This window comes from Equus asinus, chromosome 30, assembly GCF_041296235.1.
Source record: "Equus asinus isolate D_3611 breed Donkey chromosome 30, EquAss-T2T_v2, whole genome shotgun sequence".
Taxonomy (NCBI): Eukaryota; Metazoa; Chordata; class Mammalia; order Perissodactyla; family Equidae; genus Equus; species Equus asinus.
The window spans coordinates 23,475,762-23,499,177 of record NC_091819.1 but is presented as its reverse complement, the minus strand read 5'-3'; the positions used below and the strand labels follow the sequence as shown (position 1 = coordinate 23,499,177).

The 23,416-nt window shown below is 36.1% G+C and overlaps 1 protein-coding gene across 13 annotated transcripts in view; it reads left to right on the top strand.

The window, feature by feature from the left end:
- The window catches only part of CDC42BPA (CDC42 binding protein kinase alpha), a 321,871-nt gene that overhangs the window by 253,758 nt on the left and 44,697 nt on the right, over window positions 1-23,416 (top strand). For 6 of the 13 annotated variants that reach the window (XM_070501686.1, XM_070501685.1, XM_070501680.1 and 3 more), the window contains 2 exons: window positions 6,339-6,377; window positions 17,621-17,704. In XM_070501686.1, the coding sequence (XP_070357787.1) occupies window positions 6,339-6,377; window positions 17,621-17,704 (123 nt within the window). Of the gene's footprint in view, window positions 1-6,338; window positions 6,378-13,648; window positions 13,742-17,620; window positions 17,705-23,416 lie in introns of all 13 variants that reach the window. The other 7 variants (XM_070501689.1, XM_070501687.1, XM_070501682.1 and 4 more) reach the window with 3 other exon arrangements.

The following is a 23,416-nucleotide window of genomic DNA, read 5'->3' as shown; positions in this document are numbered from 1 at the left end:
TTCTCTTTATAGTTTATAACTACGACCCTCCTTCCCAGAGTTATCATTCATTTCATCATCAAAGTCATAGTAGAATATGTTTTGAATAATAGTATTCGATCTTTGGCGTGCTTGGGTTCAGCATCCAAGATATTTAGTATAAAACTCAAGTTATATGGCTTCCTTGCTCTTAGGCATTTGGATTCTTAAGGAATAAAACAAATCTTGATTGTTCTTTGTGCTAAAACTGGTTAGATTGTTGTGTATGATGCTTACAATATGTGACTGCCCTCTGTCCTAAGTAGACTGTTACTAACCCATAGAACACATCTTCTGGTCATTCTTTTCTGTTTGCTATCTCCTTACTGTAGAAAAGAAAAAGATTATGTTAAAGACCTAAAATTTGAATTGCAGGTGGAACTTGTAGGTATGGGAGGGATTGAGGCTAGTATTAAGCAAAATCGCAGAAATCACGTTTTCTTTGGTGTCCACACATCAGTGGCCTTCTCCCTCTGCCCCCTGTAGCCTGTGCCTCATCCTGCCCTCTGCTTCTGCAGAGCTTTCCCACCAGTGCCTCCCTCCTCCAAATTACCTTCTACTTTTTTCCTTAACCTCCCACACAGGCTTATTAAAACTGTAATTCCTTTACTTAACACAGTTCACATAATCACTCTCTCACCTTGATTGTTTTCTCAGTAGGTTTTGCCTGTTAATTCAAAATTCAACTGAATGCCAGGATTTGAGGCCATGTGAGAAGACGTTTGGAGCAAGCTGTTTTCCTTTTAAGTCACACTGTTTAGACAACTCTTTCTATGTGTGCGAGGAACCTTGACGTAAGAGAAGGAATACATGTAACACCAGTCCCTTCCTTCCCTCTGATTCAGGCAAAGCAGAATACATTCTCAAGCACTCTGTCTGTAACTCAGGAGAACTTGGGCATTTGGGCTTTTCTACAGGTAGAATCATAGACTTTTGAAGGAGCAAATAACTTTTTTTTTTTTTTTCAAGATTTTATTTTTTCCTTTTTCTCCCCAAAGCCCCCCGGTACATAGTTGTGTATTCTTCGTTGCGGGTTCCTCTAGTTGTGGCATGTGGGACGCTGCCTCAGCGTGGTCTGACGAGCAGTGCCGTGTCCGCGCCCAGGATTCGAACCGACGAAACACTGGGCCGCCTGCAGCGGAGCGCGCGAACTTAACCACTCGGCCACGGGGCCAGCCCCAAAGGAGCAAATAACTTTATAAAATATTTTGTCCAGTGGTTTTAGCCATTATGTATCACAAGATGCTCCCGTCAGTAAGAGTGACTTCTTAGGATTTTTCAATCCTTAAGGGAATAGGGAAGTAGTGATAGGTTATGTATGACATTCTTTAAGGAAGATAAAGGGGTTTTTAGTTAATTTTAAGAAAAATTGAGACCATTTTGCTAAGTGGTCTCTTGGGTAAGGCATTCCCACATGAAGTATTAAGACAGCAGTAGAGCAGACACCAGGAACCCTTCTGCTCTAGAAATTGTTTCCTCTTCTACCCTCATCCCTTCTCTCAACCCTGCATTCCCAATCCTGGACTTCCCATGATTACTCCATATTAGGCCCAGCCTCTTCCTCCAGGTAACAGATAGGGTGAGGGCAAATGAGGCTTAGCCACATGGGTTTCCCCCATCTGTGCCCATCATCCCAGTGGTGACAGATCCCAGGATCATCAGACCAAGCTACAGGAACTTCCTGTTCTGTTCAGTTCATTCTCTTGTTTTCAAATGAACCCCCAAAATGCTTGGCTTGACTGTATTAAAGGTAATACTAATTGTAGCTGTATAAATGAACTACTTGCTCTTTATTTTTGATAAACATATTGTCACATATTAAATATATACCAGGTAAGTTTTGAATTTTACTAAATTACAATTCTACACTCTGTTCCTTTAGGCCAAGTTCACAAAAATGGAACTTGCCCATTTACATGGCAAATGAGAATGTACCAACTTGCTTTTTGGAGGTTGTCTTACTGTAGTGTACTGAGGAAAGAGTAAATGGAGGAATTAAAGCTCTAGAACATAAAGGTCAGACATAAAGACATAGCGGTAGTACCTATTTTCTAATTATCTAGTCCTCCTAATATTGTTTTCTTTTCTTGTATTCTGGCATATTAAGAGAAGCAAGTAGTCTGAGAGTATTGGCAAGCTGAATTCTACTCTTGGTTTTGGCCTCATATAAAATCTTACTAAGATGTCCCAAAATACTTAATTCAGTCCTGGCTCCTAGCTTTCTTCATTCATCTCTTACTTTTAACGTTGTTCTCTCCCTTAGCTTCTTTCATATTCTATCATAACGAATCACAGAAATCCGAGGCCTGGTAACATAGTTTTAGCTCCATGTGGGGAAAGTTGATCACACATGATGATCAATGGAAGACGGAGCTTTAAAACATGCATGGTAAAGGTAGTTTAATCCTATGATCAAAACTAGGCCTAGATCCGTCTGAGAAATTATGGCATTTCTGAAATTTCCGCCTTCAATTCTTATTTTTTAAAACTCCCGTCTACATACCAACTTGAAACTGTCACATTTCAGAAGATTGCCATATGCAGTCTTTCCCTAATTTAGGTATTATGTTATATTGTATATACTGTATATGTATTTTATGATATATATTATGTTGTAATGTACTTGGGCAATCTAGAGGGAAAGAAGCATGACTACATAATGTTTTACCTCTTCAGTATTTTACTAAATAAGACCTCTGGAATTCGTTAACTGAACCTTAAAATTTATTAGCCAAATTATGTGTCCATAAGATAAATTACTTCTTTTGGATTCTGCTTATATGCTTACTTCCGTAATCAGCCTTAAAGTTCTGGTGGCAATTTATAGACCTAGATATAAAATACGTTTTTTTTTTTTTTTTTTCGTGAGGAAGAGTAACCCTGACATAACATCTGTTGGCAATCTTCCTCTTTTAGCTTGAGGAAGATTGTCCTTAAGCTAACATCTGTGCCAATCTTCCTCTATTTTGTATGTGGGATGCTGCCACAGCATGGCTTGATGAGCAATGTGTAGGTCTGCTCCCAGGATCCGAACCCACGAACTCCAGGCTACTGAAGCAGGGTGTGAAAACTTAACTAGTATGCCACTGGGCCAGCCCCTAAAATGCATATTTCTAAATGCTATATAGTTGCATCTTAAGACAAGTACTGGTTTCCATTGTTTGCTATGAGACCAATTTCAGTGTTTATAGAACACTGTGTTGTGTGGGGGTGTGTATGAGAGCCAAAGTGTGTGTGTGTTTTTCTCTAAACACACCATCAGGAAAAAGTATAATTTGCCCTTGTCTACTGAAAACATATGTAGTTGTCTGATTTAGAGGTAGACACTTGGGAAGAACGTTATTACTATGGTGTTTAGTATCACTGTTACCTTCATACAGTGCCAGCTTAGAAAATGTGTTGTCCTTCATATGCAAAGATAGTTTTGAGAGGCATTTTGACTAGTATTTAGTATAGTGGTAATATTTACTTTGAGCTATTTATTCTCTTTTCCATGGTTTTAGCATACTCCAGATTCTGGTCTAGAAGTAGGGATAGGCAAAAAGTAAAGGTTTCTTTTTGGTAAACATTTTAGCACTTTTTCCATGTGTAGTACTATACTATGCACAATGGCAGGTACTAATATAAATCAGACATAGAACTAGACCTCAAAATGCTTATCTTATTTTTAGAAAAAATAAATATATAGTTATATACTATGTGATGTAGAAAGTGAGAGATGGCATAAGAAATATTCAGGTTGAGTGTCGTGGAATTTCAGAAGGATTCATTCAGTATTTATTAAGAATTTTTAAATTTACAGGCTTTATGCTAAGTATCATACGATATTTCCTGCCCTTAAGGGTGTGAGTCTGGTGTAAAAAACAAACACCTCAATAAATAATTATAACACCATTGGGAGAAGTACAGTAATTAAAGATATGGACAGCATATCATGGGAGTATAAAGGAGAGCTATCTAACTGAACCAGGAGGGGCCAGAAAAACTTTCTAAAAGAAATAATGCCTCAGCTGGCCCTTCACCAATGAGTATGGTCAGCAAGATAAAAGACAGGCTGTATAAAAGGAGTATATTCTAGGCAGGCAGAGCATGTTTGGGGAGGGGGAGTTTGCTGAAAGCAAAGAGGATGAAGCAGAGAAAAGAAATGAGTTTGAAGACAGGCAGAGGCCACAATCAGGATGACTTTACATTCCATATTTGGAGCTTAGATTTAATCAGCCCCGTGTGTAATAATTATTAAAAGGTTTAACAGAGGGGAAAGATGACCAGCTTCATTTTGGACAAGTTTGAAGTGCCTGAGGGACATCCATGTGGAGATGTCCAGCAGGTAGTTTTCTATGTGAGTCAGAAGCTTAAGGAAAAGGAGTGAACTGACAATAAGAGATTTGGAAAAGATCAGCAGAGTTGAAAGTGGATGAGATCTCTCCAGATCGTAGCTTGAGAAAAGCAGTGAGCCAGAACAGAAACCTGGGATCTCTCACATTGAGAAGGGGATGGAGGCAGAGGACTCCACAAAAGAGAAGGAGGAGCAATGGTCAGAGGGGATGAGGTTACCCAGGAAGGCCTCGTGTCACAAAAACTAAGGGAGGACAGAGCTGTAAGGAGGGAACAGTCAGCAGCCTCAGGGACAGCCGAGATGCTGGTGTGATGGGACAAAGAGGAAATACTGATCTTAGTAGCATTTCATTATCGTGATCAAAGCAGAAGCCACACTGTGTTGTATTGAGAAGTGAATGGAGAGGCCAGGAGATTCAGAGAGTGAGTGTTACCATTTCTCAGAAGTCTGACTAAGAAGGTTTGAATCCTAGCTCCACCACTTAGTTTTGTGACCTGTGGCAAGTTAATTTGTTTCCTTCATGTCTAAAATGGGGATCTTAATACCTACCTTATTGGGTTTCTATGAGAATTAAGAGTTAGTATATGTAAAATGCTTTGCAAAGTACCTGTATATATTATACACGTGATAAATATTAGCTGCTATCATTAAGGAAGAAAAGGGAGAGTTTAAATGTTAGAGGAAGGGTTGGGGGTCGACTCGTTTAATGTTTGGTCTTGGGGAAAAACGGGGGAGGCAGGCCCTTCCTATTAATGACTGAGGGAATATAAGCAGGTTTGAACCTGAGACTTTAGCCTCCACCCTCCACCATAGTGGAAGACTGGCTGGGCTAAGAAACAAGAACTTGTTTAGAAATCTGCAGGCCTTCTAATCCTGGTTTGCTATGAACTCTTTGGGACAGTGTTCAAGTCACCTTCCATTCCAGTTCCTATAGAAAGAAATAATAGTTCCTGTTTAGCAATCTGCCAACTCATTGTACAAGATAAAACCAATAATCTTGAATGATGTTTCTTATTTTTGAGGTTTTCTCTGAAATCTTCGATTACTCCTGTAGACTCAGTTTATCAATTCCTTCCTCTAGGTCCCCATGAAAATCTTGTACATCCTTTCTCCAGGTTCACATACAAACTTTGTACATATCTCAGTTATAGCATTTGTCGTGATGGCCTGGTGTCTTCCCCACCAGTCTGTGAACTGCTATACCTTCTTTATCTCTTAAGTATCTGACATATTGTAAACCCTCAATAAATTCTAGGTTGAATTGAATATAGGAAATTGCTGAGTAGATATGGTTTATATTTATGAAGCCCTACTGCTTAAGCATTACAAAGTTTCCAAAACTTGAAAAATATTTTGATATAATTGCTACCTACTTTTTGGTACTGTTACTTTTTCCTAATTACTTATTTCTTTAGCATCAGAAAACTGAAGGTCTCTCTTTTGACTAAGTCTAATATCTAGTCAGGATGGACCATATTGTTGAAGTAACTGTTTTTGTCTCACTACATTATCAATAATTCTGGAGGCCTAATTTAGCTTTTATCATTTAAAAGATTCATCTTTGAAAAGAGTGAGAATTTGGTAGGTAAATGTCTGATGCAAAACTAGTTAACTAAATATTTTATTAAATGCTTACCAGTACTAAATCAGAGTTACTTAGATCCTTTTTGTTTTCACGTTTCAAGTTGCTACTACCAACCTTTTCAGAAAAGAGCTCGTCCACCCCTTGATGGGGTGTTATTTTGCGGGTCACTCTTTGTGCAAGGTCCAATGAAAACTTTATCATCACTCTTAGACCTGGTCTGAACAACTAGTTCTTCCCTGTCCTATCCTCCAGTTTTTCCTGGAAATACGTGTACTTTCCAGCCTATCAAAAATGTCTTTTTGTGTATGTTTATATACTTTGTCTGTTAATACAGTAGTAGTCATTGAGAGTCGTGTGTCAATATTTGTAACATGCAGTATTCTCCTTTCTCTGTTGAAGCGCTCTCCATCCTGTACTCCAGCTAGCAAAGGCAGACGTGTAAGAGACCATTGCACTTGTGTACCCATTCCTGATGCCCGTTACCCTGTCTCTTATCCTTTTGCCTGTGGTTGCAAAACACGCTGACGTTTTTGTGATGTATTATGACACATATTGCATGCTTTGTGCTGCTGCTCCTGCTATCGCTACTCTGCTTTTCTGTATTTTGGTTTTTGGGGGTTTTTTTTGGCTTTGGCCGCAAAGCTTTAAGAATGTTCGTATAAATTTCTGTAACCAAGCTACTAAAGTTACAAGGTATCTTTTTTATTTTGATTGGGGAAAAAAGTGATCCTAAAGTATGCTTTCTGAATTGATCACATACAAAGTAAATGAGTTTCTAAATAAGAATCTGATACAAGCAAATATGTAGAGATTTCTTAGATATTTTCATTATGTAGAAAGAAAACATAATTCATATTGTGCAAAATTCAAAAAAGCTTTGGGGCAAGTTATTGATCTTATTGACTATAATTTTTTGTAAATCGATTCAGTTCTGGAGAAATCTTTGATAGGCTTTTTGGTATGTAGTTCAAAGGACTGTCCCTAAATATCTTCTATTTATAGGTTTGAGGCAATAATGTTAATAATAAATAAATCATTTATATTCTAAGATATTTCCAATATTTGTAACGTTCTTAGATATGTATTGATAACGAACTATGTACATTTTCCCATGCTATGGGTAGCTCAGTGTTTCTCATCTGAAATGGGCCAGCCACTAGCTCTATCCTGCAAGATTCGGACATGCCCAGAGTAGGGAATCCGTTTGTGGAAAGGTCTTAATTTTTTCTAAACCAGCCTCCACTCCAACACCAGTGTACCAACATGCAGACTCCCTGGTTGAGAAGCAGTGGGCTAGCTGATACTGTTTGCTCTGCTTTTCGTATTTGATGTAAAATAGTAATGTTAATAAGGAAGGTCTGTGATAGACACAAGTTTTTAACTTTCAGCTTCATTATCACTGGTATTGATCACCACCTTAAATCCAGAATTCTTGGACTGGGAAAGTGCTAGATCAGGGAGTTCTCTGGTTTGTGGAAGGCATGGGAAGTGGTAGGATAGCCCACCGCTTTCTGTGCTCCTGCCTTTCTGGTGTGATGGAGGGTTGAGTGAAAAATAAACATGATTAACCCTAATACAGCATATATTTCAAACTGCTATTTAATAATGAATAAGCAGTTCAGATACCAGTGATATGACCAGTAGAACTGCAACTTCAACTGATATCTCATTAACTAATGAAGTTTGCGAAAAGATTGCTGGTTCAAATGATTTCTTGATTACTTTAACATTTTTAGTGAATTAAAACCACTGAGTGTTTGGATTTATCAAATCAATCTGCGTACATGTTAGTTATATCCTATAATCTCTAGAAAGGAAGATTAAAATGTTGTATGCCCAATTGTGTTAGATTTGAATCATCAGCCTGTGAATTGACTAAATTTTTTACTATTTGTTTTTGAATAAGGTTATAATTCAGAGAAGTTTTGTTTTTCTGGTTAAGTTGATTATAGATTAGTTATTGTCTCACTTGTCTTGCAGACTTCTAGGGGCCTTGGCCGCCAAGAACACTTTTGTGAATCTTGAAATAAGGAAAAATTTTTGAGGGAAATAGCTGTTACAAGGTCCCTACTCTTTAGTCTGTATTTCTATTCTGTTGGATATGAGTAAGCCACACTTAACCAGAGCCTATTGACTAGAATTACGTGATTTGTTTTTAATATAGATATGATAGGCTTGGTAATTTGCTTTCCAAGCTTCCTTCAGTTTTTCCTTGGTTAAGTATCTGACAGAAAAAATCAACCACTGAAAAGTGGTAATGTCTGTGAAGGAGATGGTTGGAGAATTTCCAGTTATTCAACAGTTAAATAGAAACATCCTAATGGAATAGTGAGGAACCTCATTAGTCCCTGGGAACATCATTGTGTTAGAGTAGGACACAAGTAGTTACCACTCCTAGCAGTGGCTTTGAATCTAACAGTGGCATACGATTTTATGTTATATACTGTGTGTTTAGACAGCAAATATGTAATGCTTTTATAAATTTAAAATTCTTTAAGTGACTGTGAAATGTAATATAAATGAGGTATATATAATGTTTACTGTATTTTTATTTCCAGTGTGCTGTAAAGCCTTATGTACAATTTGAATACTTATATTCTTTATAAATGATGTTATTTAAGCATAGTATAAGAAATATTTGTTATTAATGTTATTATTAATGTCTGAAGATAATTGGTTATGGAAAAGTCCATAGTGTTTTCATTAATAGTGAGAAACACTGGGTGTCTCATTTTAGATTATTCCTTTAGAGTGTGGAACAGAGATTATAAATAGCTAACATGTGTCTTAACTTTCTTTTATACTTTCTTAGAATATTTGCAGATTCTCCAGAGTAGATATTTAAATCAATATATTGAACATAACTTGAGAAATTTTCATAAAGAGAAATTCTAAGTTACATTATTTGTAACTAGTAAGATCACACTCTTTAGTCATAATCTTCAGTAATTTATGATTTGTTTTAGAATGGTAAAATATTATATTTACTGTTTTCCAAATGATATAGTATTTCTATAATACTGTATTTTATCATGAGCTCAATTAACAGAAATAATTATATCACTGAAAGTTTGAGGTTATATTTCTGAATACAAAAAGTTGGATTACTTGCCACTTTGTTTCCAAAATACTTATAGTTAAAAGATAAAGATGATTGTGATGAAAACTGGATTTTTTTCTGTTAACTTAGAGTTTCGTATTTACCAATACAAAACAACATGTTAGATCTAAAGTATTTTTTAATCCATATCAAATCCTATTATCTTTTTAAAACCAGATTTCTTATGAGAATGTTTTGCTACTTGTATTTGTCAAATCTGTAATTATTTTTTGAGTAGGAAAGGCCCATTGATGCATATCCAAGATGAGTAGTTTTCATTATTTATCACAAGAGCAGACTGCTTAATTTGAGGAGTTCTTGATTAATTGGTCATCTAAAAATCAGATCTGATCCAGGGGGAAAAAACTTTTCTATTTTACCAGACTATTCTAAGAATACGTTTTATGGATCATTCATTAGAGAAATCCTAATAGACTCAGGAAACACTATGGACTCTTTACGTGACGATGTTAGGCATTGTGGGCAATCCTGCTGATACTCAGTTTATGGATCATTCATTAGAGAAATCCTAATAGATTCAGGAAACATTATGGACTCTCTACATGATGATCTTAGGCATTCTGGGCCATCCTGCTGATAAACTCAGTTTTTCTTTCTTTTTCAAACAGCGCAGTAAGTAAAAATGACACTAGAGTGTAGTAGATGTTTCTAATGTCTGTTCATCAGAATAACTCCTTAAAGTATGTTTACTTAGAAAAAAGAATTAGTAAACTAAAAAATAGAAAAAGTCACATTTACATAAAGATATTCCTTATTTATTATTCTCAGTAGATTGTGCCTAAGAAATTTTGAGTGAATTACCTATACTATTCAGTGAAGATTTGTTTCCAAGATCTTTCTTGAGATAGTATCAAAATATACTGTTCAATAATATTAACTATTTATTGCTTTTTGTTTTTTATTTTCCTTTTTTAATCATTCTTTCTGTACTCATAAACCCAATTAATGAATGAAGATATCTCTACTATTGAGGTATATCACATTTATTAGTTTTTCCTGCATTATTAATTCAAGTCACTGCTTACGTTTAATGCTATATTTTTCATAACACAAAGAATTTTTTAACTTCCATGGTTTAAGAATAATATTAGTGATTCTGTTTGTTTTATTAGGTAAAAATAACTAATATGCCGTTAATCAGTTGCTTTGCTTCCATATTATATCTGAATCACTGCCAGTTAATTATTAAAGTTAATTTTAGCCTATCTGTAAATCTTGGCATATAGTCATTGAGCATTCTGAAAGTTTAGTAAAATTAATTTAGTAAAATTGCTTTTCAGTGGATAGAATAAGCCATTAGTTATAAATGCATTGGTAAGCATTTAATTATAGATAAACTTCATAACATCTTGAAAAGTATAGTCCTGTTGGTGATGTGACACTTTGATAAAGAAAATATATAAGTGGTATTGTATTTTTCTTATTCTCACTGTTAAACTTCTTTTGAGATATTGTTTACACTGGCACTAATCCAGAAAGGAAATGAAGTCTTAAAACTGTTAATCTAATTAGCTACTAGCTTCTAGAAGAGTCTTTGAAAAGACCTGGGAATTTTTTTTTTTCTCCTGCTTTATCTCCCCAAACCCCCCCTGTACACAGTTGTATATCTTAGCTGCATGTCCTTCTAGTTGTGGGATGCGGGATGCCGCCTCAACGTGGGCTGACGAGTGGTGCCATGTCCACGCCCAGGATCCGAACCCTGGGCTGCCGCAGCGGAGCACGCGAACCTAACCACTCGGCCATGGAGCCGGCCCCGGAATTTTTTTTAGTTTGATATTCCAAACTTATTTGCCATGAGTTTATTCATCTTTACCAAACTTTGTTCCTTGTCTTTATGAGAAACACACTTTTTTGAAAAGTAGTAATTTTTGAATTTCACTTAGTCATGCTTTTCTTTTTAAATAAGACTATCATTGTAAATGGTATAGTTCAACTTTTTAATATACTCAATGCCATCTCAAAATATTATTCCAATATTTTTACTTACTTTAAATTTTTTTTACAAAAACTAACTTGATTTTGTTTAATCTCTAGAATTTATTTTTACTTTCAGAGCATACAGCTCTAAAAAAGCTAGTATGGTAATTTTCACCATTTTATTACAATTAGTATTGGGTTATTTTTTAAATTTAAATATTTTCCTCTTCTGAATAACCAGTTTTTACCTCAGTCAGCTAAGAAAATCATTTTAAAATCTGTTCTCATTCCTGTTGTCTTCTTTCATTTTTGTTGATGGGTAAAAACTTGTTAGGAGAAAACAACTTTTATAAGTGACAGTTACTCTTCAGAAGGGCCAAGAGGTATGTGATAAAAGCCTTGAGTTCTTTAAGAGTCGCTAATTTGTGTTATCACAGATTAAACAGTGAGGCGTATTTTTTCCTTTGCCTGAAGTCACACTGTCGTCATGTCACATTTTCGTAGGGTCATGAAACACGCTGGTAAATGTTTTAACAGCCAGCTGTGGGGCGGGGAGGTGGGTGGTCAGGTTGGACAATTTTCGTGATGTGAACCTCCCATTGGAGCACGTATTGACAAAATGGCTTAAGGCAGTGTATTCTAATTTCAGCGCAAGAGGGGTAGAACACAGTGTGTCGACTTGTGTCCGCACGTGTTCACGTGGCTCAAAGAGCAGGCCTGCTCTGAAAGTCCACCAGTGCTGTTGGAAACAGCAAGCTCTTGCCTTTCTCATTTTTGAAGAGTTTTTAAAGTAATTGGACCCAGAGATACAAAGCCACTATATTAGCTGTTCAGTCCTGTTCACAGCATCATCCTTCACACAGGAACTTCTGATTTATGCCTTTCAGCCAAGCTATGGATTAAAGGCTTTTGTGTGACAGGTCAGAAACTTAAATTTTCCTAAAATGACCCAGTTTTGTACACGTAGAAAACCCCCTACTCGGACACTTCTTTAAAACTTTGTGAGACAGTTCGGTCTTGATTATTTGAGTCAGTTTTAAGTTCTTATTAGTGTCAAAGGTATCAGTACTGCTTTGCTTATCGATTCCATTTTAGTTGAATCCTCTCCCCCATGGACTGTTTTGTAGCTCGCAATTTCTATAATCTTATGGAAAGTAGAAGGAGGAGATTTTTAGACAGTAAAAGACATTTCTGCCTATTCCCAACCCAGGGTCATATTTCAGATTAATAATTTGAACTGATTACCTTCCCCAGTCTGTCTCTGAATAAAATCGTGAACAAGGCAGAATTTGTCTTGAGTCCCATTGTCGTCTTTCTTTTACTCTCCTATTCCTGGTCAAAGTTCCTTGTCAGGAAAGGAGATAAAATAACTCGGCGTCCGTGATCGCTGAATCGCATTGAATACCTCTACTGTGGGATGCCTCTGGTACAACAAAAGATACTGAATACGGAGTCAGGAGGTGAGACTCAGGCCTGGCTCTCCCTCTTCGTAAAGCGTGCTGGTTTTATGAAATTAGGCACGGCGCACACGCAGAGCTGATACACAGCTGCTATATGCTTCAGTTCCGTAGTTCCAGTTTTTAAAACACTGAGATGCTTTCCTCGCTGTTGGTGACTCACTGCTGCTCCAAGTCCCGTAGATGCCCTCACCGAGACCCTTCTCCCGAATCCAGTAACTGAAGGTTGAAGGTCCAGTTGGTGGCCGTGTTGGTCAGCCCCACCAGTCTTGCCTGGTGCTTTGCCGGAACACCTGCCCATGCCCGGCACCCTCGGAGGCTGTAGTTGGATGCCAACAGAGGGCTGCTGCAGTGTTTTGCCAGCCCACTAGCCAGTCCCTAAAATAGCAACCATAAAAATAATAAAGAAAAATAAAAAAAGTCTTAAGTACATATTTAAAATCCTTAAGCTGATGGCTCTTTTCATGGATTTGTAACTTCTGATCTAAGCATTGTTCTTGCTGTACAACATATTTGAAACAAATTCCCTAACCTTTTTTCCAAATTGCCCTCATTGCCTTTCATTTTAAAAACCCAATCCTGGTAATTTTGAAAATTGCCAAACTGGATATATCCTCAAGCAATGTGCTCCATGAGATCTTTCATGCTAAATTTTAACCCAAAGCATTTTCAGTTCCTAAATATACTTGGTTAAAAGGATGCAACTGAATATAGGTGCTGGTATTTCTACTGCTGCAAAATAAAAAGGGGATTTACTTTAATGACAAGCAGAAAGCTAACAGGTTAGTTTCTTTCATTTTCAACCAATGCCTGTTCGAGGACCAAACTTCATTCTTAACAAGGACAAGATTATCTCTGATCAGCAGTACGTATCTCTGTTAAGCCCTCTGCACTTATTTCACATGGATGGTTTATTTTGTGAAACAGAAAAGTTTCATGTGGAACATGAGAAAAGAACAGACAGTAGAGATCAGTGCTCAAAGCAAGAGATCAACAGTGCAGAGAGGAGCATTTTAGTAACCATGGTTATCTTAACCTTTGTTGATGTGAAAGCTGGTGGTTCTACTTTTGTATAAGGACACATCCCCAATGTGAATATTCAGACTAAAGTTTGAAATGTTATCATGATCATGCCTTACAGAAATTTGCTAAGAGCTGCACATTGTTTACAAATGATTTCTTGGGTTTTTGTTTTTCCTGACTTATTTTCCTAGACTGATCCCGTTGAGAACACATATGTATGGAATCCGAACGTCAAGTTTTACATCCAGTCAAGGTCCACATCTAGTGAAGATGAGCCAGTTAAGGTGCCTCCTTGGAGCAGTCTTGCTCCCCAGCTTTTCCCTTGTGTCAAGACAGAGGGAATTGCAAAAGCAAGTGAAATGTGACTCTGCTCTTTTAATCACATCGATTGTGTCCTAAGTCACAGTGTATGGGAGGTCATGACATTTGACTGATGATGTAGATAGGACTATAACACTAAAGGAGAGAATTGTCCCCCAAAATTCAGCCTGAAATAGACAAAAGTAGTCTTTAAGTAGAGAACTACATAGAACAGAGGACAGAGTTGTGTAAATTTTGGAATTATCAGATACAAACTCTGTAGGCACGTGGCAGTGTGGTGCCATTCTCATGTTTTACTTCTTCTAATAAATGTCATAAGACATGGTGTAACAGTTAGTTCATAAAGAGAGCTTAAAATTAAAATTGCCATGGCTGACAACTGAATAGTTTATTCTAACTGCTGAATGAGCAGTAGGCCTTCAACTAAATCAAGCCTTTTAATAGTACAAAAACAGTGTTGTGTTTGCACCTCATCTCAATCTGTGGTTTTAAACAGCCGGTTGGTGAGTCTTCTTGACAGAGATGGTTTTCTCAGTAGGTCAGAAGGATGTGTCATACCTCAGTTAATGCCATGCTGCCTCAAGATGCACTTCTGTGTCTTCACTCAGCATTCCCGTCTGACATGGCTCCTCCGCTGCTGTTTCATCTCCAGAGCTGTGTCTAGCGTTCCACTGGAAACAGGCGGTCCAGTGTTGAAAGCTGTCTGAAGTGAAGTGTGATTTGTAGTCAGATTCTGACTTGCTTTTCCACAGCCCTGTGATAGACTACCTCAGACTGGTTAAGTTAATGAGACTCTCTGCTTTTTTTTTTTTTATCATTGTTTCAATATTTTGAGTTTATACATTTTTATTTTAGTGTTGAAATATTTCGAGCACACAGAGAATAGTATAATAAATACCCATGTAACCACCATCCACAGATTTAACTGATGTGAACATTTTGCCCTGTTTTTTTCAAATCTGTATTCAAAGAAAGAAAATATTCCAGACAGTTGAAACCCCCTTCCTTCCCTGTATCATTGCCCTCTCTCCTTTCCCAGACACACCTAAGTACCCTGACAGTGATGTGCATCCACTCTTCCTTGGTTTTACATTTCATTTCATTTGTATCCATAAACAATATATAATAACATTTGCTGTGTATTTAAATTCTACGCAAAGGTTACCTGTATCTTTCTGCAACTTATTTCATTCAACATTGTGCTTTTGAGGATTACTCATATAGATACATGTCCATTTAGTTCATTCTTTGTAAATGTTACATAATATTTCATTATATGAATATACCACAACTATCCATTCTCCTGTTGTTGGATAATTAGGTTTTTTCCAATTTTTTGTTATTATAGTCAATGCTAAAGTGAACATCCTAATAGCTATCTGCTTTTGCAAATGTGCAGAGTTTGTTTAGAATATATACCTGGAAGTGGAATTACTGAATTGTGTGGTATGTGCATTTTTAACTTTAACTAGATTTTGCCAAATGATTTTCCTCAGTGGTTGGACACTTTTCACTCCCACCAGCAGTATGTGAGAGTTGCCTATTTTCCCACATCCTCGCCAACCCTTGGTATTGTCAGACATTAACTTTTGCCAATTTGATGGGTATAGAGTGGCATTTTTGTTTTAATTTGCAGTTATCTGATTTCAACTGTTATTCAGCATCTTTTTGTATGTTTATTGACCATTGGTGATTTGCCTGTTCATGTCTTTTGTCCATTGTTCTATTGAATTATTTTTTCTATTGTTTTGTAAATGTTCTTTATATAGTCTGGATATTAATCCTTAGCTGCCTATATGCACTACAAGTATTTTCTTCCAGTCTGTGGCTTATTTTAAAATTTTATTTGTGATATCTTTTTGTCTTGCAATAGTTTTTATTTTAAAGTAGTCATACTTATCAGTCTTTTCCTTTATGACTTCTGCTTTTTATCTCTTTTTAAACAATTCTTCCCTATGCAGCAATTATAAAGATTTTCCTCCATATTCTCTTCTAAAAGTTTAAAAATTTTGCTTTTACATGTTTAGGGCCTTAATCAAACTGAAATTTATCATTATGTATTATGGGAAAAGGGGTTCTAATCTATTTTTCTCCTATGAACAACCACCTCTCCTATACTTCCCCCACTGATATGTAAAGCTGTTTCTGCTTTATATAATGGGTCTGTTTGGAGATGCTCTGTTCTCTTCCATAGTTCTTTTTTGTCTGTTTCTGCACCAATATCACATTGTCTTAATTACTGTAGCTTTAAAATAATTCCTGATACCTGGTATGGTCAGCCACTCTCACCCACTTTATTCTTCTTCCTTTTCTTCTTGCCCCTTTAGTTTTACATATGACTTTTAGGATCAGCTTATTGAGTTCCATGTGGGGTTTTTGAATGGAATTGCGTTGAATTTATAGATTTATCTGAGGAGATGTAACATCCTTGTGATATTGAGTATTTCCATCTATGAACATGATATACATATTATTTAGGTATTCTTTTATGTCTTTTAATAAAGTCTCATTATTTTCTTCATGCAGATGCTCCATATTGCTTGTTAGATTTGTTTCTAGGTACCTCAAAGTTTTTGTTGCTATGGTGAATGGGATCTTTTTAAAATATATTTTCTTATTCGGCATTACTGGTCTTTGTGAGCTCAATTAATCTTATATTCAGCACCCTTGCTTCACTCCCTTTAATTCTAAAAACTTCTCTTGGACTTTCTGTGTAAATTCAAATGAGAATTTTGTTTGTTAACTTTTATATAGGTTTTCAGTGTTCCTCTCTTATGTCTTTCATATTTATGTTTTTAAATGTTACATTATGAATTGCGTTCAAAACTTTTTCAAGCTATTAAAAGTAAATTAAGTTTGAATTAGGAATAAACTCATAATTAAGCAGAAAATTCTGAGAAGCTCAGCTCAATTCCATTTTAATGCGATAATGCATATAAAATATTCTGCTTTTGGAGGTTATAGAGTAACAAAGACAAAAAGGAACCATTCATTTTTCTCTTTATTTTAGAATATTCTATAACTTTATACAAAGCTCATGTTTCCTCTTGTTTCTTGCTTAGCATATCCTAAAAGGAAGTAATTCTTCATGTCGTCTTTTTATACTTTACTAACTAAGCGCTATTTCTTTTTTTCCCACAATAACATCCAGTAGAATCACTGGTTCCTTTCATTCAAAGAAATATCTTACAATAATACCTCATAAAATAAAAGTATGGCTTGTAACTAAATTTGTATCTAAGTTCTGAATTCCAATAATATTAAGTAATCTAACTCCCTTCTTTGGAAATTAATTTCTGGACCAAAATCCCACTAATCAATCAGTTAATATCTCTGTCCCATTTCTTCCTCTGGATATATACACACATACACACAAATCCACAAGGTTGTGTTCCATAAATGTAATATGCATTCTGTATATAGAAGTCAAGGAGTTAAAAGACTCTTCTGAATACTTTGACTACAAATCTTTCTGAAAACTCTTTCAGGTATTTTTTAGAATTAATATGGCATTTTCAGAAGACTTGAAAATGAATATCCTCATTTTTAGATAGGCTCCATGCTATGACTTTTTTGTTTTCTTCAGTGGATTGTCTTTTCCAAATTATTTGTTTTTAAATTTTCAGACTGAAATAATTTGAACAAATGATTCATTTGTAGACATGGCCAGTAGAAATTTAAATTATCAACACTAGGAGAATTTTAGCTTTATTGAGATATTTTTTGCCTTATCTATGTTTTGTTTGGCTTTATTTACTTTGATTTATTTCTAGTGATGTTTGAAATAGATGGAACGCTCCATGACATTCATTTATATATTTCTTTTTTGCCCCTGGATTCAGACTGTAGACTCCGCTCCACTTCCAGTTCACACACCAACCTTAAGGAAAAAGGGGTGCCCTGGTTCAGCCGGCTTTCCAGCTAAGGTACTCATTCTAGTTATAAGCATGGTGTGTTCTGAAAAATGAAAAAAAGAGAATCGATTTCTTCTGTATTTGTATTTGCTGTGATTTTTGCTATTGGTTTCCTCAAAATTACAAACAGAAAAGTTTGGAAAGAAAATAAATTCTATATGAATGGAAATAATCACCACTGAGAAAGGTAGGGAAAGTTTGTTTTGTTTTACTTCCATGTTCTTAAATTCAGTATTTTGAAATCTGTTATGGTAAAGAGTAGTGCTGGGAGGATGTATTGTAAGAAAAGTATTAAGTTGAGACTAGTTGTGGAAGAATCTAAGATTGAAGTTAATAAACAAAACACTGAGAAAGAGAAATATTTAGTGAAAAATTCAGGTGAACTTTTTTTTCCTTTCTGTTCAACATGACTACGACTGAGTATTATATATGGTAGAACATGAAGATTGAGTTGCTCATCTCAAGTTCCCACAAAGAAATTCTAGAAATTGGGAAACTGAAATGATCTCCCTCCTGAGAACACAAGCCTTCGATAAACCACAGAATGAGAGAGAGGTTGATGGATCTGAAAAATTAATAAAATATACAAAATTTTAACTGGTATAAAAGAAAGACAACAAACTGAGTAACCTGTGCTAGTTAAGGCAAAACTTTGAGGCCAGACAGAACATAAATTTAAAATAAGCACAATACATAGCCTCAAAGAGGTAAGAAAGGATGTGTGTTGGTAACACGGGGCAGGATAAGGCACTTAGGGAGAAAATAATTTGCGGGTGCTTGACGGGAAAATAGAACTGCTGTAATCAAGAACTCAGCAGATGGCTTTCATAGCAGAAGGAGCACACCGGACGCAGCAGAAAAACAAGTTAGTGAGACGGGGAAGATGAAAGGTGAGACACATGGCAGAAGTGGTGTCAGTATCTGTATAGTAGGACTTTCAAGAGGAAGTAAAAGATAGAGAGAGGGAAGTACTGGAAGAAATAATTACCTAAAATTTCCCAGAATTAAAGATGAAAAACCTCATATTAAAGTACATCATTATGTGCTAAAGAGAGTAGATAAGAAAAAACTCACACCTAGACACATTATAGTAAAATTTAAGGATATCATAGATCCAGAGAAAATTCTAAAAACTTTTGAAGAGAAAGAGCAGATTATAAACAAAAACCAAATTGATATCAGGCTTCTCAACAGCAGTACTAGACACAAGAAGACAGTTAACAAATATGTTCAAAGTGTGGAAGAAAAAGAACTTTGAACCTTAAAATTTTAACCCAGCTGTACTGTCACTTAAGTATGAGAGCAAGTTAAAAATAATCTCAGATATACAAGAACTTACTAAGTTTATTATTTAAAAAAAAAAAAATTCTTTAAAAATACTCTCGTATATACTAACAATGAACGATCAGCAAGAGAAATTAAGAAAGTCACATTTAAAATTGCATCAAAAAGAATAAAATACCTAGGAATAAATTAAGAAAGTGAAAGATCTGTTTACTGAAAACCATAAGACATTGATGAAAGAAATTGAGGAAAACACAAATAAATGGAAAGATATTTCGTGCTCATGGATTGGAAGAATTAATATTGATAAAATGTCTATACTACCCAAAACGATCTCCAGATTCAAAGCAGATTCAAATTCCTATCAAAATTCCAACACCTTATTTCACAGAAATTGAAGAAACCATGCTAAAGTTTGTATGGAACCACAGAAGACCTCCGAATAGCCAAAGCAGCCTTGACAAAGAGCAAAGCTTGAGGCATCACACTTCCTGATTTCAGACTAATTACAAAGTTATAGTAATCAAAACAGTATGGTATTGGCATAAAAACAGATACATAGATCAAAGTAGCAGAATAGAAAACCCAGAAATAAATATGAATATGTTCATTTATTAATTGACCACACACATGGTCAATTAATTTATAACAGAGGAGCCAAGAACATAGAATGGGTAAAGGATAGTCTCTTCAATAACTCATGTTGGGAAAACTGGGATAGCCACATGCAAAAGAATGAAACTGGACCCCTATTTTACACGATACACAAAAATCAACTCAAAATGGATTAAAGACTTGAACATAAGACCAGAAACCATAAAACTCCTAGAAGAAGACATAGAAGGTAAGTTCCTTGACATCAGTCTTGGCAATGATTTTTGGATTTGACACCAAAAGCAAAGGCAACAAAAGCAAAAATAAACAAGTTTGACTACATGGAACTAAATAGCTACACAGCAAAGAAAACCATCAACAAAATAAAAAGACAACCTACGGAATGGGAGAAAATATTTGCAAATCATATATCTGATAAGGAGTTAATATCCAAAAATATATAAGAACTCATACAACTCAATAGCAAAAAAAGAAAATCCGATTGAAAAATAGACAGACAAACTAAATGGACATTTTTCCAAAGAAGACATACAAATAAATGGCCAACAGATACATGAAAAGATGCTCAACATCACTAATCATCAGGGAAATGCAAATAAATACCACAGTGAGATATCATCTCACATCTATTAGAATGGCTGTCATTCAAAAGACAAGAGATAACAAGTGTTGGCGAGGATGTGGAGAGAATGGAGCCCTTGTGCACTCTCAATGGGAATGTTGGTGCAGCCACTATAGAAAACAGTATGTAGGTTCCTCAAAAAATAGAACATAGAACCACTGTGTGTTCCAGCAATTCCACTTCTGGGTATCTATGCAAAGGAGATGAAATTACTGTCTCAGGGATATCTGCACCCCCATGTTCATTGCAGTATTATTTGCAATAGTCAAGACGTGAGAATAACCTAAGTGTCCATGAACAGATGAATAGGTAAAGAAACTGTGGCATATGTATACATTGGAATATTATACAGACATTAAAAAACAAGGAAATCCTGCCATTTGTGACAACATGGATGGACTTTGAGGGCATTATGCTAGGTGAAGTAAGTCAGGTAGAGAAAGACAAATACTGTATGATCTCACATGTGGAATCTGAAAAATCCAAACTCATACAAATGGAGAACATATTGGTGGTTGCCAGAGGTGGGGGGAGAGGGGTATGGGAACGGATGAAGGTGGTCAAAAGGTTTAAACTTCCAGTTATAAGATCAATAGGTTCCAGGGGTGAAAGTACAGCATGGTGACTCTAGTCAACAATCCTATACCGTACATTTGAAACTTGCTAAGAGAGTACATCTTAAACGTTCTCATCACAAGAAAAAAAATTTGTAACTACATGAGGTGATGGATATTAACTAGACTTATTGTGGTAATCATTTCACAATATATACATATATCAAGTCATTATGTTTTACACCTTAAACTAAAACAATGTTGTAGTCAATTATATCTCAATAAAACTGGAAGGGAAAAAAAGAAAATATTCTTGGAGGAAGTTCTTCATCAAGAAGAGACACAAAGCCAAGAGGCCACTGTGAGAGATTTGGGAAGTAGGGTAGATATCCTAGAGGACTTTACTGTCATCTATAAAAGCAAGGACCCTCCATTCCTCAAAAATCGAAGAAAAAGAAAATGTACATTCAAAACAGTTGAGAACTAATCTAAATACTGACACAGTGGAGATGAGTGTAAGGATCAGGTAAGGTGAACATGCTCAGGGAGGAGCTGCAGAGAAAGTATATCTTGGCAGTTATCAGGGTAAATTCCAAACCAGACTTCCTAAATTGCAGTCTCAGCTCCATCACATACTAGTTGTGTGAACTTGAGCAAGTTACTTACCCTTCTCTGCTTCCATCTTCTTGTCTAAAAATGAGGATAATCTTAGTACCCATCTAGTTAGCTTCTTTTGAGTTTTAAACAAGCTTAATGTTTGTAAAGAACTTAGAACAGTGTCTGACATTTATAACAGTTCCATATAAATATGTTTAAATAAATATTGTAACTTGCTAAGGAAAGTAAGCACAAGTATGGATCTTAAAACGTGGAAGGGAAGAAGGAGAAGACTAACAAATGAGAGGTATAACTCTCATGCATGCAGAAGGAAATGCTACTCATTGGCTAGAAGCAGGAAAGGAAACACGATGTGGGACTCCTAACTGTGTAATAAATTGTCTCAATCTTAGTGGCTTAAAAAAAACTTTTATTATGCTCACAGTTTCGTGGGTATGAATTTGAGAAGGACTCAAGTGGGAAGTTCTCACTGGGCGTCTCCCGTATAAGTGTAGTGAGACATCAGCCGAGGCTGCAGTTGTCTGAAGGTGCAGCTGGACTGGAGGTCCAAACGGCGCCCTCCCGTGACAGGCTCTTGATGCCGGCTGTTGGTCTCTCCAGGATGACAGTCTCAGTCTTCTTACGTGACGACTAGTTTCCCCCAGAAGCATACCAAGAGAACCAGGTAAAAGCTGCATGGCTTGAAGCAAAGTCCTATGGAAAAGTAGAAAATAAAGGAAATTAGAGGAAATCACTGATATATCCTATTAAAATGGTGTCTAAGGTGCGAAACATCAAATGATGTAAAAGAGGACGTTGTTTACTAATAAAGGGAATAATAGACAAAGAAGATACAATGATCACAAATGTGTATGGATGTAACAACAAAGCCCTAAGCTATATAAAGTAAGAACTAGGAGCACTAGGGAGAGAAATAGATTAGAGAGAGCTTGGGGATTTTAATATGCACCTCCTAGACAAACAATATAGTAGGCAAAAAATGCAGAGCACAAGAGGGAGGGCTAATATCTGCATATGCCAGGAGCTTTTATAAACAAGGGAATAAACTCTATAATAGTTCACTGGCCAAAAGCCAGGAGTAAGCAGATGAAAAGTCATAATGACTGACAAACTGGAGATACTCAAACTCGCTAGAAGTTGGGGGAAAGCAGATTAAAGTCATAATGAGCTCTCCCTTTACATTTGTGATATATGTATCCCCATTATCAATAGGATATTATGACACATTGTAGGTGGAAATTTGAATCAATACCACCTTTTGTAAAGCAGTCTGAAAATATTTTAATTAAAAATACATGTCACCATGTCTGTAGAATCCAGTGAATAGAGGATTCTGGGAATTTGGTTGCAATGGCAGTGTAGTTTTTGAATCTCATTGAATCTGCCCAAAGAAACAGACCAACTAGATAGGATAGCAAAACTGAAATAAAACCCCACAGATAAGGCCTCAACAATAATAGATGAGAAGATTTTCCTACAAACTCCAAAGTGCAAACTGATAGGAAATAAACGTGATCTACCAGACCTACGTGGTATTAAAAATTGTGTCAAAGTGGAGGTGAGGCAAAGGAGTTTGTGATCATCTTGAGAGCCAGAAAACCACCAAAACCAAATCTGACAGTGCTGGAGTTATAAATCCTCAAAACTAGCAAATCAGCATGCCCTTCCAGATTAAAGCCCTACCCTAAGGAGAAACAGCTGGGAGTGGATTCAGAATTGAACAAGACAGGAAAGAAAAGTCCAGATAATTAAGAAGAGGGGAGGAAGATCTCAGAAAGTGTGAGGTGGTTTTTTTAAAATCATTTTATGCAAATAATAGAAAAGGCGTTCTAGAGCCATGGAGCTAGAGGAACTGTCTTTGCCTGCCCCTCCCTCATAAAAGTGCAGGAAAAGTCATTCCACTTAGAAATGAGCACCTGAAAATGATTATAGGCAAATCTCACACAAAAAGAGACAGAGCAGTGTGTCTTAACGAAAACCGAAAGTGTGCCAGAGAGACTTGTCTACAAAAGTCAATGAAAACTACAATCA